The sequence below is a fragment of the Pinus tabuliformis genome, chromosome J, assembly GCF_031772625.1.
Source record: "Pinus tabuliformis cultivar Carrire ecotype Pingquan chromosome J, CPIR1, whole genome shotgun sequence".
NCBI lineage: Eukaryota > Viridiplantae > Streptophyta > Pinopsida > Pinales > Pinaceae > Pinus > Pinus tabuliformis.
Window position 1 is genome coordinate 568739030 of NC_142295.1, and position 14507 is coordinate 568753536.

General features: G+C 41.0%; 1 protein-coding gene across 1 annotated transcript in view; it reads right to left on the minus strand.

The window, feature by feature from the left end:
* Positions 1 to 14507, minus strand: part of LOC149228259 (uncharacterized) — a 142761-nt gene that overhangs the window by 51905 nt on the left and 76349 nt on the right. Inside the window, exon 2 of the mRNA XM_089378127.1 lies at positions 7671 to 7783. Within this exon, the coding sequence (XP_089234253.1) occupies positions 7671 to 7783 (113 nt within the window). The remainder of the gene's footprint in view (positions 1 to 7670; positions 7784 to 14507) is intronic.

Genomic DNA, 14507 nt, shown 5'->3' on the forward strand with positions numbered 1-14507 from the left:
GTTCTTTGATGATATTCTCATTTACAACAGGACTTGGGAGAAGCATCTCCAGCACATTGAGACAGTGTTGCGCATCTTGGAGGAACAACAATTCTATGCCAAGCTCTCCAAGTGTGAGTTTGGGTTGATGGAGATGTTGTACTTGGGACACATCATAGGGGTGGACGAAGTGAGAGTCCACGAGGAGAAGATCAGGGTCATCAGAGATTGGCCGGAGCCGAGGAACGTGACAGAACTTCGGGGATTCATTGGCATTTATACTTACTACCAGAAGTTCATCAAGAGTTTCTCACAGCTTGCTGCACCCCTGACAGATCTGGTGAGGAAGGGGGCATTCAGTTGGTCGGATACAGCGCAGCAAGCCTTTGATAGGCTCAAGGAGGTTATGAGCAGCTGCCTATAGCCTTTGAGACCCGGAAGCTCCTTCCGCATGAGAAGTTGTATTCTATATACAACAAGGAGATGCTGGCCATCATGCATGCATTGGCCAAATTCCGGCAGTATTTAGTGGTTAACAGGTTGAGGGTGAGGACTGATCACAACAGCCTCAAGTTCTTTTTGGAGCAGAAACAGCTACAGGAGAGACAGCAAAAGTGGGTCAGTAAGATCCAAGTGTATGACTTTGACATTGAGTATGTCAAGGGTAAGAACAACATGGTAGTAGATGCCCTTTCATGTAGACCAGCCACGTTGTCTCTTATGAGCTTGGACACAGACTAGAAGGCTCGACTCTTACTAGAGTACTCTAAGGACAGATTTGCATGTGAGGTTCTGGATGGGCAGGTGTTATAGCTCCAAATCTCACTCTTATGGTTTGTGATGCTGCACTCATGGCCTAGGGCAACCCCTCCTTCCAGACCTGGTCCTAAAATTTAAAAAACAGTGTTTTATCCCTTATACGCGACATTGCCCTGAGTTAAACGCGTGTATACGCGGGCAGGCATATACCCAACCCGCGTATATGTATTAAAACACTTAAAAAAATATAAAACTCCTTAATTTCGGGCGGAGATCACGGGTTTACCTGTTGATCACTTGTTAGTGCCCGTGGCCCAACTGTTCCCAACCAACTCCCAACTAAAAAACTACTTTGGGAGAGGTATAAAAAGACCTCAATGGGAAGGCCTAAAGGAGGAGAGAAGAGAGAGAAAGGTTATTATGCTGAGATTTTTCCCTTGACCAGGTCTGAAGACCCTTGTGCCTTCTGCACTTCCCCCATTTGTACAGGAAACCCTTATTTCCTTGTGTGTTGATGTTCATCCACTACTTGTGACATCATGGAGTAAGTCATGGAAGGAGTTTGTTAAAGGCTTGAGGCTGGACAGATCTGGAAGGAAGCTTTGCTTCAAGCCTACGGAAGGTGACTCAGGTGAAATTATTCATTTTCTGTACTTTATTTGTCTATAATAAGAGAAACACATGTCTTGGTTCCTGATATAAATCTTCTTTATGTTTATGATATTCATGTTAAAATTCATATGTGAACGGTTGTTTATATTTCATAACTAACTACCTTTCTTTATAACATGAAGATGGTTTCTTTATAAGTTTTTGTCCATATACTGTTGTGTTCTTTGGAATTGGTTGTTTTGCAGGACAAAGGAGCAAGAGGAACTTGAAGAAGGGTTTGGACCCTTGAGGACCTTCTCAAACGTAGGACCTAAGGTACGTTCCCTTATCATAGAATTTGCTTATAATAGCATAATGGCTGTGTGAATGTGTGTTTCTCTGTATAGACAACTTTCAGTCTGCTAGGGTTTCAACCCAAAAGCCATAGGGGAACATTTCCCTCAACAGCAGGTGGCGAATGACAGGTACAGGGTAGTCGATGAGATCATCTACTATAGGGACCAGATCTTCTTGACTGAGGGATCTCAGCTTAAGAAGAAGATACTTCAGGCATCACATGATTCACCATTGGCCGGCCATCAGGGGTTTACCAAAACCTACAGGGCCATTAGAGAGAGGTTCTCATGGAAGGGCCTCAAGGAGGACGTACTCCAGCATACCTGGGAGTGCGATATTTGCCAGAGGAACAAGGGGGAGATGAGCCATCCCGCAGGATTATTACAGCCTCTTCCCATTCCGGAAGGGAAATGGGAGTGTATTTCGATGGACTTCATCACAAGGTTGCCCATGGTGCAGGGCAAGGATTGTATCTTTGTTGTCGTTGATCGACTGACAAAGTACGCACACTTTTTTGCCATATCCGCACACTACACAGCAGCACAGGTGGCCGAGCTATTCTTCAGAGAGGTCTTCAGGCTACATGGTCTTCCTAAGACCATCATCAGTGACAGGGACAGCCGTTTCATGGGCGGGTTTTGCCAGGAGCTTTTCCGGTTTGTGGGGACGGAGTTGACACAGAGTACCAGTTATCACCCGCAGACGGATGGGCAGACAGAGATAGTTAACAAGTGGCTGGAGGGCTACTTGCATAACTATGTCAGTGGGCAGCAGCAAGCATGGCTGAACTGGCTGCATCTGGGGGAGTACTACTACAACACTACACACCACATGTCCATTGGTATGTCATCATTCAATGCTTTGTATGGATATCATCCTTTATCTTTTGCTGACGTGATGTTTGGTGCTAGCAAGGCTTTGAGAGCTAAGATTTGGATCCAAGAGAGTCAGGATATCCTTCGAGCTCTCAAGGATAATATGGCTACAGCGCAGAACCAACAGAAGCTGTATGCTGACAGGGGTCGGGTGGAGAGACAGTTTGAGGTAGGGGGCTTGGTCTACCTACGATTACAGCCATACCGATAGTAGTCACTGAAGCAGAAGGGAGATGAGAAGCTCAAGCCCCGCTTTTAAAGGCCATACAGGGTGATATGCAGGATTGGACAGGTTGCGTATGAATTGGAGCTGCCCCAAGGCAACAAGATTCATAACATTTTTCATGTATCATGCCTAAAGAAGGCATTGGGGCAGCAGGTGACAGTGACAGATGAGCTACCACCCATGGATGATGAGGGGCATTTGGTGTTGCAGCCAGAGGCTATTATTGATACCAGGGTGAAGCAGCTGCGGAGCAGGCCGGTCTGGGAATTCTTGGTGAGGTGGAAGAATTTACCGGATGAGGATGCCACTTGGATTTTGCAGCATCCATCACTTCAGTTGCTTGAGGACAAGCAACATTTTGCCGGGGGAGACTGTAATATTCCTAATTAACCATAGCTAATTGGAATATTCGATTTTGCTCAATTTTGCCTTCTATAGTTATTTATAAATAAAAAGGTGAGGAAAGGAGAACATAACTCACTTTTTGAATAAAGTCACTCCCTAGTAGCACAATGTTGTAACTTAAAATGGGAGCTAAGGGGGCCAAAGGACAACGTAGAGAAGGGGGCCCACGTAGACACTTGGAGGGACTGCGCAGATGGAGAAGGAGCACGTGGCAAGAGAGAGGCTACGTTGGAGGAAGTGGGCCTTAGGGTTTTGAGAGAGGCCAACGCTATAAAGGAGAGAGAAGCCTCCTCATTTGGGCATTAGATTATGTTGCATTTGAGCTAGTCATTTCGAATTAGAGCACGCTGGTTGTTTAGCCTGTCTGCAGCACTGTTTAATGCATCGAGTGTCTCCGTTCGGAGATCTGACCCTTAGCCCCGGGGGACTTCGAGTGCTTGCTCGGGCAAGGCAGTTTCATCAGTATTTTGCAGGAGGAACGATTTATGGAGTTGAGGAGGAATTGAGCATTTTGATGACTGCGCATTCTTGAGAGGGGAGGACGTAGTCTCTTTTGGTAGGAGCTCCGGATTGGGTTTATGTGGAGGATTTGAGCTTGGAGATTGAGCAAGGGATCAGCCCTTGCTTATTGGAGGATTTTGGCAGAGTCTCGGGTAGAGTTTTGGAGGATTCTCTTCAAGGGCAGCGCAGAGCCTTGAGGGATAGCGTAGATCCTCAAGGGGGTGATTTTCGGGGGTCAGCTATTTTAGAAAAGCTTTCTGGGCTTTTCTGGGTTTATTGAGCAGAGGTTGATTCCAGAGTTTCAGCATTTTCTGAGGAGGGGACCAGCCCCAAATCCTCACTTGATTCCAACATTAGCAGCAACACAGCAGTTCTCCGGCAGCTTGGACGCAGTTCAGAGAGAGGCCATTTCCTTGCCATTCTAAGTGTATTCCTTCACTTGCCTTGTGCAAGTCGAGGTGCTATCTTTCTGATCACCTCTTGTACTCTTTCCATTACTCAATATAATAAAATGGCTTAGTATTTCTCTCTGCATTTCTCGAGTATCTACTTATATTCCATGTATACATTATTGTATGTTGCGCTACTGTTATTTTTATCTCTTTGAGCTTCCCGGCTACCATACCACTTGTGTGTTTTTCTCCTATGCTCTTAGACAGAGTCTGGAAAGGGCCAGGTAGCCTCCAGATCTTGTCCTCTTTTCAGAGTCAACATATCTGGTAAATGCCCTCCCAGTCCATCTCTGGTTGCATTTTGCTTGTGTTTGAAGGATACCCCTGATAAGGGATATTACAGAAGACAATGTATAATCAAAGTATGCTCATGAATATATTTATTATATCAAAATGGCACCCAGTGCACTGTCCAATACATGTAATATATAGAGATCAGAACAAAAACACATAACCAAGGAGGCTCTAAATGGCCTCTACAACAAAACATCACTACTCACCACTGTTGAAAAATGTGTAACTAGGTTCAGTCTCCATAAATATGAAATGTATTTTTTATTCTTGTAAATTATGAAATGAAAGAAAATTATTGTTATTATTTTTGGAGCATGGGATTCATGCTCAAGGTCTTTTATTTTATAGGTCAAGCACCCATTGAGTGCTTCTTGGGTTTGTCCTAGGTCAAAAGTCAAAAAGTTCATTGTCATAAGTTGAACACCCCACTGGACACATTTTAACTTGTAAAGAAAATTATTTTTGTCTTTAAAAGTGTCCGAATACCCTCCAAGACCAAGTCGACTTGGCAGCTGGCAAGTCGGCCTAAACAAAGAGCCATGTCCACCCTTGTAGAAGCCTATAAATAGAAGAGGGTTCATCCTCCTTGAAGCACACTCACTCACCACTCATTATAGCAAAGGAAGAGGAAGGAAGAGGCGGCGAAGAAGCAGAAGGGCAAAGGAGATTTATGTTTGGGATATCTTTCTCTCTAATGTGCTAAAGAGGACTAAGGTTTCTGCAGCAAACCTACAGCATCCATCTTCAAGTTCGATCTTGGAGGAAAGGAGGGAAAGAGGTAAAGCGAAGGTCACCAAGGGTCACTCTTAAGCCCCAGAATTCAAGGAAAGGCAAGTGAAGGTCAGAGGAGGGATCTAGAAGAAGATCAAAGCTCCCACTTATGGTAGCAGTGGTTGATGGGAGGCCGAAATTTCAGATCTACAGTAGGAGGCCGAAAATCTTGCTTCAAGAGGTCGAAAAGGTGCTACTGGAAGAGATTTGATTGGGTTTGAGACTGGTATTGATATCCAGGGTCTGGATTGTTTGAGGGCAAGCAATCTCAAGGAGGGAGGATTGTGATGCCCCTTCCCGAACAATCACTTCTAGAGAACAACTCATAGCCTATTTAATTTTCATAGGTTATAACCGGTAAAAAGGGGATCAATTAATTTAATTGTTTAAATGTCATTTGGATGCAAAAGCAACATATAAAAATGACAGTGAATAATTAAATTAAAAGGTGTTAAGTGACTATGGGAGTAAAAGAGAGAAAAACTTTATAAAGTCACTTTATATTATTTAATATAAAGGAGAGGCCCATGGATTTTCATGACCCATGGTATTCTAATGAAAAAAAGTTACAAAAAAAAGAATTGGAGCTCACATTTGTTTATGCATTGGTTATTTTTCTCAAGTCAATTTTGGAGAGCTCTTGGAGCTTTTGAGTAAAGGATGTGAAACCCTCGTGAGAATTAGTTTTGGTGGTGAAACACATCCACCCTAGCTGATCAAGATTGGTTTCAGTGGTGAGACACATCCACCCTAGCTAGTCAAAAGGGAGGAATCATCCAGATTCTTCACAGGTGTTCATATTGAAGGAGAAGCTATATTTTGCCAAAGATCGAGGGAACTTGAAAGAGAGTTAATTCATTCAGTTTTCAGCAGCTCTTATTTTTGGTGGAGGCCAAATCCATAGTGGAAGCCGAAATTCTTGAGGAAGCTGCATTCTTCTTGGGTAGGCCATAACTTCTTGTGGAGGTCGTATTTTCTTGAGGTGGCTGTGGCTTTTTGTATGTGATCACAAATCTGGAGAGGCTGCAATTTTATTGGAGCAGCTTCATTCAACCAGCCAAATCGTGAGGAGCTATTCACAGTTTCCAGAAATCAAATTATTGCATTTTAAATGAGCTGTCCAGTATGTAGTTTCATGATTAATATTAATAAATAATTGGCTCAGTTCTTGCTATTTATTTGGGAATTTTGTGTAGTATATTTGCTGAAGCTAGGGTTTCATATTTGTTTGCATCCAAAATGTCTGATAAATGTCTAACCCATAAAGGCTTCTTATTATTTACTTGCAAAATGTTTGAAAAAAGGTTTATATACAAAGCGTTTGTCAAAATGCCTGAAAGGGAATTTTCAATTTTTTTCCAAGTTGAATTGACATATTTTGGCAAGGGATATTACAGAATGTAAGCTTATGGGTATGGGTGAATGATTGCTTGCTAAGTTCACCGCATAGAACAATAAACTCGTGATGTCTAATGCTGAGGAATCTGCACCTTTGAAGGCTAGCATAGCCATGTTTCTTCATTATTTTGTACTCTATACATTTATAATCCTGTATTTGAATGTGGAATGCTCCTAGAAATCATTTCCTTCAAAAAGGATAAAGCAGGAGCATAACACCATGTAGAATACATATTTGTAAGTTAGTGTTAAAAAAAATGGCCACAAGTCGCTTGCTGTGAAGTTAAGGTACATATTTTAGTGTACTGGAAGTGAGGATTACAGGGAATTTTATTAGGGAGATCCTATTCAAAATTGCTAACTAACTGAAATAATATATGAAGAACTGTTGCATGGTTTTTTCTTAAGAAGGTCAGAGTTTGGAATTTTTTGAATCTTTTTCTCTGCTTTGATGAATAATTCTATGAATACTCCAAAGGCTTTTTGCACGAAGCTAGATACAAAGTAGGTCTGTCAAAAAATCATCTTTGACCAATCAGTTAGAAGCACAAGCTTCCCAAGTTCCAATGCTTGATTCTTCATTAATTATATTCATTTCAAAGAGTAATCCTAGTTTACGTTTAGCAAGTCGCCTGAAGTACTTGTACATATTTGATGTAATAAGAAGAAGCAAGATAGTATCAATGTGTATTGGAAGTCTATAAAGAAAAACGGGAAACACAAGTCAAATATCTATCCTAGCTAGCAAGACCACATTAATTTTACCGTATGCTATGACTATATTGGGATATATATACTGGCTAGAAATTTTTACACTTATGGGTAAAGTGGTTTCTTATAAAATTAATAATATATAACAATAAAACTGTGATGTTTGATGGTGAATCTCTCATACCATTAAAGTAAATTTCACAAATATTACAAAGAACCTACACATGCTGCAAAGAATCCACTGAAACTGGATAGTAGCTAAAATAACAAAGCCAATACCTCATAGCATGAACTAGATTTAGTATGATTAATGAGCTATTCAATTCCATTCAACAAATGAAACTGACTAACCTGTTCCCACTTCCGTTGAAGGTCCAATACTTTTTGACTGTAAGAGAGGCATTCTGCATGGTATAAAGCAGACAACTCTTTTATCATTGCCTTCCTCTTGATTATACTTGCAGCTGTCAAATCCAACATGTTTGTGTGAGCATGTAATGTTCTTCCAACCTTAAATATCCTAAAAGACTATATTTGCTACCAAATTTTCCAAGTTTCAATTCAAGCAGGTGCCAACATAAAAGCAATTAAAGAAATAAGCTTTGGATATTGACATCTAAGTTCACATTTGATGAAACATAGACGACAACAACAACAAATAAAATAAATAAATAAAAATAAAATAAAATAAAATAAATTGACTGGAAAGACCCAATGACTAAGCAAGAGCCAAGATGTCCTGAACGGATGGAGTGGAAACTACTTGGGGCCACCTGCTCCTCGAACCTAATCAATACATGTTAAAGCATGCCTCCAGAGACTTGAACCTGGGTGGATGAAGCCACAATCCCAACCACTCAAGCTAAGAACCATTGGCGATGAAACTTAAATATTAACAATTTAAACAAGAAAAAACATGGTCAACATGGTCCATTGTAATTGGCTGACCATCCTTAAGTGTGCTTTGACCATGGATATTTACCCTTAACCTACACAAATTTGTCAATTATTCAACCATAACACATCTATGTCAAAAATCTCTAGTTCCTAATTCTTATTGTATTTATGTCCAGTGGGTTAAGCCTCCTACCCAATGTTGCAAAAGTCGGACTCGAGAATAAATAGGCAAGGGTTCAAAAGTTGAAAAAGTCGTAAAAGTAGAGAGAAAATTGAAAAAAACAGCATAAACTCGGCAAAACTAAAAAGTACAAAAATATCCATTTTTTTCAATTTCGAAAAACCCCCAATTCTTTACAATTTAATCCCAATATTTTCAATTTTGAAAAACTGGCCAAGAACTTTGCCGATAAAATCATTTAGTTGAAAATTTCATGACAGCAATTTTATCGGGATTTAATCCCAATTTTGGTAACAGAGCTCCTACCCACAATGCATTTGATTTCTATTACAACAAAATTCTAATAAAAAAAATTGTTGAGCTTTGTAGCTGGGAAGGTACTTCTAGTCATGTGTCTTGCCTACAAGAACCTTGATTTGTCTCGTTAGGAGCTTGCATTCGACATGCAGAGTGTGCAAGTGAGTTGCACGCATGTTGATGTGATGTGCATGTAAGGCAAGCTAAATTTATGACTTGTACTTGAGTTAAAGTATAAAAAGCTAAAGATAGGATAGTTAACTAAAGTTATGTTAGTTATCTACAGTTAACTTGACGAGTTAATTTTGGCCATCAATCTTAGCCTCGGAAAGTTATAAATTGAGCCTAATGTGAGGGTGCTAAGACACAACAGCAACACAAGATTGAGAGAGGCTTCTCAGTGAGCGTGTGCTGGGTCCGAGAGAATGCAACAAGGCTAGTGATCAGTATTGTATTTTCTTAGCTGGGCCATTATCCCAGGAAAAGAGCCCAAGTAGGTTCAGATTAATTTATTAATGAAGAAACTAGTGATTGAGCAGAAATCTATTTATGTGTGTGTGTGATGCAGATCAAGTAATTTTGCTTCCGCTATACTTTTATGAGTTAGGAATCTGGCCGTGTATTCATTACACTTAGTAATTGCTGGAAACAGAATACTGGGTGCCAGGATCTAAAAAACCTAACAAAAATAGGTTCTCCTTATGTAGAATTAATATGCTTTGACATAAGAATATGTTGCTTGTTATCATATTCTAATGCTTTTTGTTTCAAAATATTTTCAGTTTTGATATCCGTGATAAGAATACATGCCAAGTCCATTTTTAGAACCATCTACTAAGACTTCAAACCTTAGAACCATTCTTCAAATGATCGAATCCAACAATCCCAGTTATGTGAAGGTGTATAACCTACTAATAAAGACCCTTAGATAACATATATATTGACATGCTGGGCATGTCACCTCTAATTTTTGCTTTTTAAATCCATAGATTTGTAGAATCCCATAGAGGTATCTAAGAAAAGAATAGGTTGCTTAATATCATACTCCCATACTTCTTGTTTCTAGATATTATTGGTGGGAAAAAAATTTGTAACTAGAATGCAGAAAATGATAATAATTTAGATGTCTAATCCATTTTAAATGTCATTCATATTAAATGGATTTACTTATGTGGCTCTACCTTGCCTTTAAACTTGGATAATTTTAGGTTCCCAAAACCCCCCACTGCAACCTCCAGTCTAGTGAAGTGCAACTTACCACCATAACAATTATTTCTTGGTGTAGTAAGTTTCATCCATTCCCTTGAAAATTTTGTGGTGTTTTAGATTGAAGTTTATTATTTTGAATGAACTTGACCAACATTTTCTTCATGTATCCCATAGCATTATCTAGGGTTATTTGCACTTGCCCCAACTTTTTCTACTCCTCCTTTAGATCATACTAGAACATTCCATGAGAGCTTTCTAGATTATGCTACCATGAAATCATCAAAGGTGTCAGCTCCTTCCATAAATCTAGTTGCGAATTAACAGAAATTGCAAGTGAGGAGTTACTCATTCCTAGCCTGACATGGTATTAGAGGTTAGGTTCTGTGCTCATCTACCCCACTCAATAACCCTTGCATTATGGTCTGACAACTTTGGCATTACTTTCTCAAAGTTGACCATGTTCATCCATAGTACTTAGACGTTAGTTTCTTTAGCACTCATGGAGGCATGCTCATCTATCCCTCTATGTATGTGTTAGTGCACCAGAAACCCTAGCCACACTCAAGTCAAAATCGTTGGAAATTTCACACAGGCCTTGGTACCTCCATGCAGGACTAACTATCTAAGTCTGGCACATGTCCCTATGTTGTGCCCATCCATTTCCTTTGTGGGCTCCAAGTGTTCATCGATTTCCTCCATGCTTGTTGTGGAACAGCTAGTCTAAAAGCCAGTGCACACGTTCCTGAAGTCTAGAATCACATCCATTCTCTCCCTCGCACACAACCTAAAACCATATTCTCGCTTGGCGTTGTCTGTGGAAAACGAACCTATGAGTTGGTATCTTCATCTCAACAAGTATTAACCCCTAAAAATTTGCCCCTTGGAAATTTAAAAGGAAAAGAACAGCACATTTCATTAGGCTAGACTTTCAAAGACAGATACAAATATAGGTTGGGGATTGGTTCCTAGGATAACTAGTTGCAGGATTGATTCAGTGATAGTCCAAACACATTTTTGTATAGTTTTGAGAGAGTTGTTATTTTTAGCAAGTTGTCTATTTTTTAGGAGAGGGAGTTCCATGGATGATACGATAGTATGGATCACATGTTCGGAGTCGTTATTAACTCAGGGTTCTAGTGAGGCCTTTCCGAGTGACATGCATGGAACTTTCTACTTTTAGCAGGTTTCGCCCAGAGGCTTGCATGTCAGAAATAATGATATATTTAGAATCCCTACGAGATTCTAAGTATGATGAGCTACTTATGAGCAATATGTGAGCCCTTTTGATTTTTATCAATGCTTGCATGTCAATTCTAATCGCAGATTTGGATTCCTTATTAAAAGATTAACCAAATGGGCAAACTTTCAAAAGATTTCAAATAATTTCTATTTTTAGCAGTGGTTGCATGTCAGGTCTAATTACACATCCAAGTTCCTGATTGCATTATGAATCCAATGGTCTTGTTCTTACCCACATTTGAGAACTTTTTATTTCTAGTAATCAAAGCCAAGCATTAGTGATTACATATTCAAACTCCCTACTAAGCTCTGAGTTTGATGATGGTGGTTTCATCCGATTCTAAGAATTTTCTATTTTTAGTAGTCTTGTTATGGCAGTGCTAATAGCAAATCCAAGTTCCCCATCATATTTCGAGACTAATGAGTATAATATTGTGAACATGCAAACATATTACTATTTTTAGCAGTGCCTATTTTTAGGCATGTCTACTTTTAGCAACATGATGTGACAGTTTGAAGGGTGGACACATGGCAATAGTTGAAGATGCACATGTAGCTTAGAACTTGATGAGTCATTGGTGATATGGCACTTGAGCAAATTTAATTTCCCTCCTAAATTTTTTCTCTTCTTCCCCTAAAATCTCTCCTAATTTCCCTCCAATCATTCTCCTAATTTTTCTACTCCATTGTCTCACATTTTCCCTCCTTTCGATCTTTGAAATTCTCCCTAATTTTTTTGCACAAATTCAACATCTTAACTCAAGTGGCAAACAGGAAAAATTAATAAACAAACAAAAAGGAAAAAAGAATTAACTCGGATTCCATGCAAGAGAGAAACTAGATCACTAGAATTCCTTGACCAAAAAAGAAAGCAAACTAAATTCTAAAATTGGAAATGAAAGAAAGAAAAAGGGAAATCGAATTGGTTAAAGGAAATTATGGCCAAATAAGTGTTGAATTTTCTAAGTCTATCCGTTAGAAAATTAATCTGTATTCTGCTGGTTTATTTCTTCTACTTGTTTAAATTTGAACAAGTTATTTAATACATTTAAATACCGAATAAAACACAATACAGACACAACATCTACAGATCAACAACTGAAAGAAAACAAGCACACAAGTGACACCGTTATTTTGGGACAAATATCCCCAGAAAAACCCAATGCGGGAAAATCGGTGTAGCTATTTTGAGAGTATATAATTATGCAATATTTCCTTGAGTACAACTGGGTGCCTAACCGGCTCACCGGACAGAGAAAAAATACACGACAGCAATACCTCTATATTCGGAAACAGGTATTCAGAAAACCTGTCCCACGAAACCCTCTCCGGCGACTCTGAAGCTCAGCACTAGCCCTTCTGGCCTCTGTGTCAGCCCTCTTAGGCACTGCGCAGCCTCTAGGAGCCTTTGCGTCACTCCAGCAGCCTCTACGTGGATGACGCAGTCCCTCTGGCCTCTGTGTTGTCTCTACTGGGCTCTGCGTGGCCTGAACTAGCTATTGCTCTCGCTCTCTCTACTTCTGCGCTGGTCTCTCAGTACTGTCTCTGCCTCTCTGTCTCGTACTCACTACTCCTCGCTGCTGATCATTGATTCAACTTTGCTTAGCAACCCCACTCTAGCAAAATGAATGACACATCACTCTGGTGTATTCTCCAACTGACCCTCAAGCCTCTTCTTATACTTTTCTTGTTGGTCCTTCAACGGCCGAGATTAAATCTCTAATCAACGGCTATGATTAGATTTGGCTTGATCCTTATCCTTTGGAACATTCTAACCCAGTTTTATATTAATACCCATTAATATTTTATTTTTCTAGGAACTCCATTAAAAATATTAATTATTTTAATATGTCCCAAACCAATTAAAATCTGCCCAAACGCTTTTTGGGTTTTGGGGATCTCATGCGCTTTAGCCTCTCCACTAATTTTCATGGCTAGAGCACACCGATGCTACACCAAATCAACACTCCCTCTTAGCGAGGAATGTGCTCTAGTAATACTCCTGACTGAGTATCACATCGATCATCCGACACCGGTACCTGTGTTGATGCTAGGCCTACCCGCCCAACATCCTCTGCACTGCTGCATCCTGTACTGCTGCCCATGGCCCTGTCACTGCCACTGCTGCATCTGTACGGAAACTCCCTCTGCATCCGTGCTGCTGTTGGTCCATCCTCCCAACACTGCATCTGCACTGCAACCCCCTCTCATCATGCTGCATCGTGCTACTGCATACTGCTACTACACTGCAACTCAGTTACTGAGAAGTAAGTAATTGATCCACCCAACTTTTGACATCCCTGTCAAGCTAGAAACACTCCCGATGCTGAAGCTCCCTCTGCCGCTAACAAGTGCTCCCTCTACTGACCTCTACGCTGCTGCAACAACTCCCTGCATCTCACACCGTTGCACACCTCTTTGTGCCATCCTGCACTGGTGCAACACTCTCGTGCCTCTCGCACTGTTGTAGCCTGCTAGCCTCGCGCTGCCTGGGGACTCCTGCACTGTAGCACTCTCTACCGCTTCATCTGCATCCATCTCTACCGACATCCGTCAGTCCTGCTACTCCTCTTCGGGGCTCCCGTAGCAAAGTATAATCCAAGAGGTTGGGTACCTCAAGGATCCTGCCCCTCATTGCCTGTAGTCTTCCTGACTACAGCTTGATGTCTCCCCACTTCTTCTCTAGTGGGACATGAGCACTCATGGCACAATCGTCATCCTCCTCGACTTCTTTCTCCGCCTTTGTCGACGCTGCCTTAGAGTCAGAAGCCTCTCCCTTACTCTTCTTCCTCGAACACTGGTTCACATAATGACCCAATTCCCCAAAGTGGAAGCACTTGACCTTGGAGAGGTCCTTCTTCTTTCTATTCTCCTGCTTTCCCGCAGATGCCAGAGTTGCATCCTCTTCCTCTTCCTTCTTGATCCGGACTCCTTTGCTACTACCTCCCGTCTTGGTTAGCCGTCTGATGTCTTCTTGGCGAAGAGTGCCCACAGTTCTTCCCAATCTGGAAGACTCGCCCTGCCCAGTATGCTCTGGACAAATATCTCCCACTCCTCGGAGACTGCGTTAAGTGCGGTCCTTACCATCAACTCCTGATCCAACGTGGACCCTATGGAAGTCAGTTGGTCTCAGATCTCCTGCAACCTGCTTAGGAAGTGATCTATTTGCTCTCCCTTCTGCATCTCGTATGACCTTAACTGATTCTCAAGGAGCATCTTCCTTTGCACGAAAGTATGTTGGTACAACATCTTCAAGGTGTCCCACATCTCCTTTGTCGTTTCCTTCTCGGCAATATGTTGGACCACATGATCCTTGACCCCATCAAGGATGATGCATTTTGCCTTGGCCATTGCCTCCTCGTACC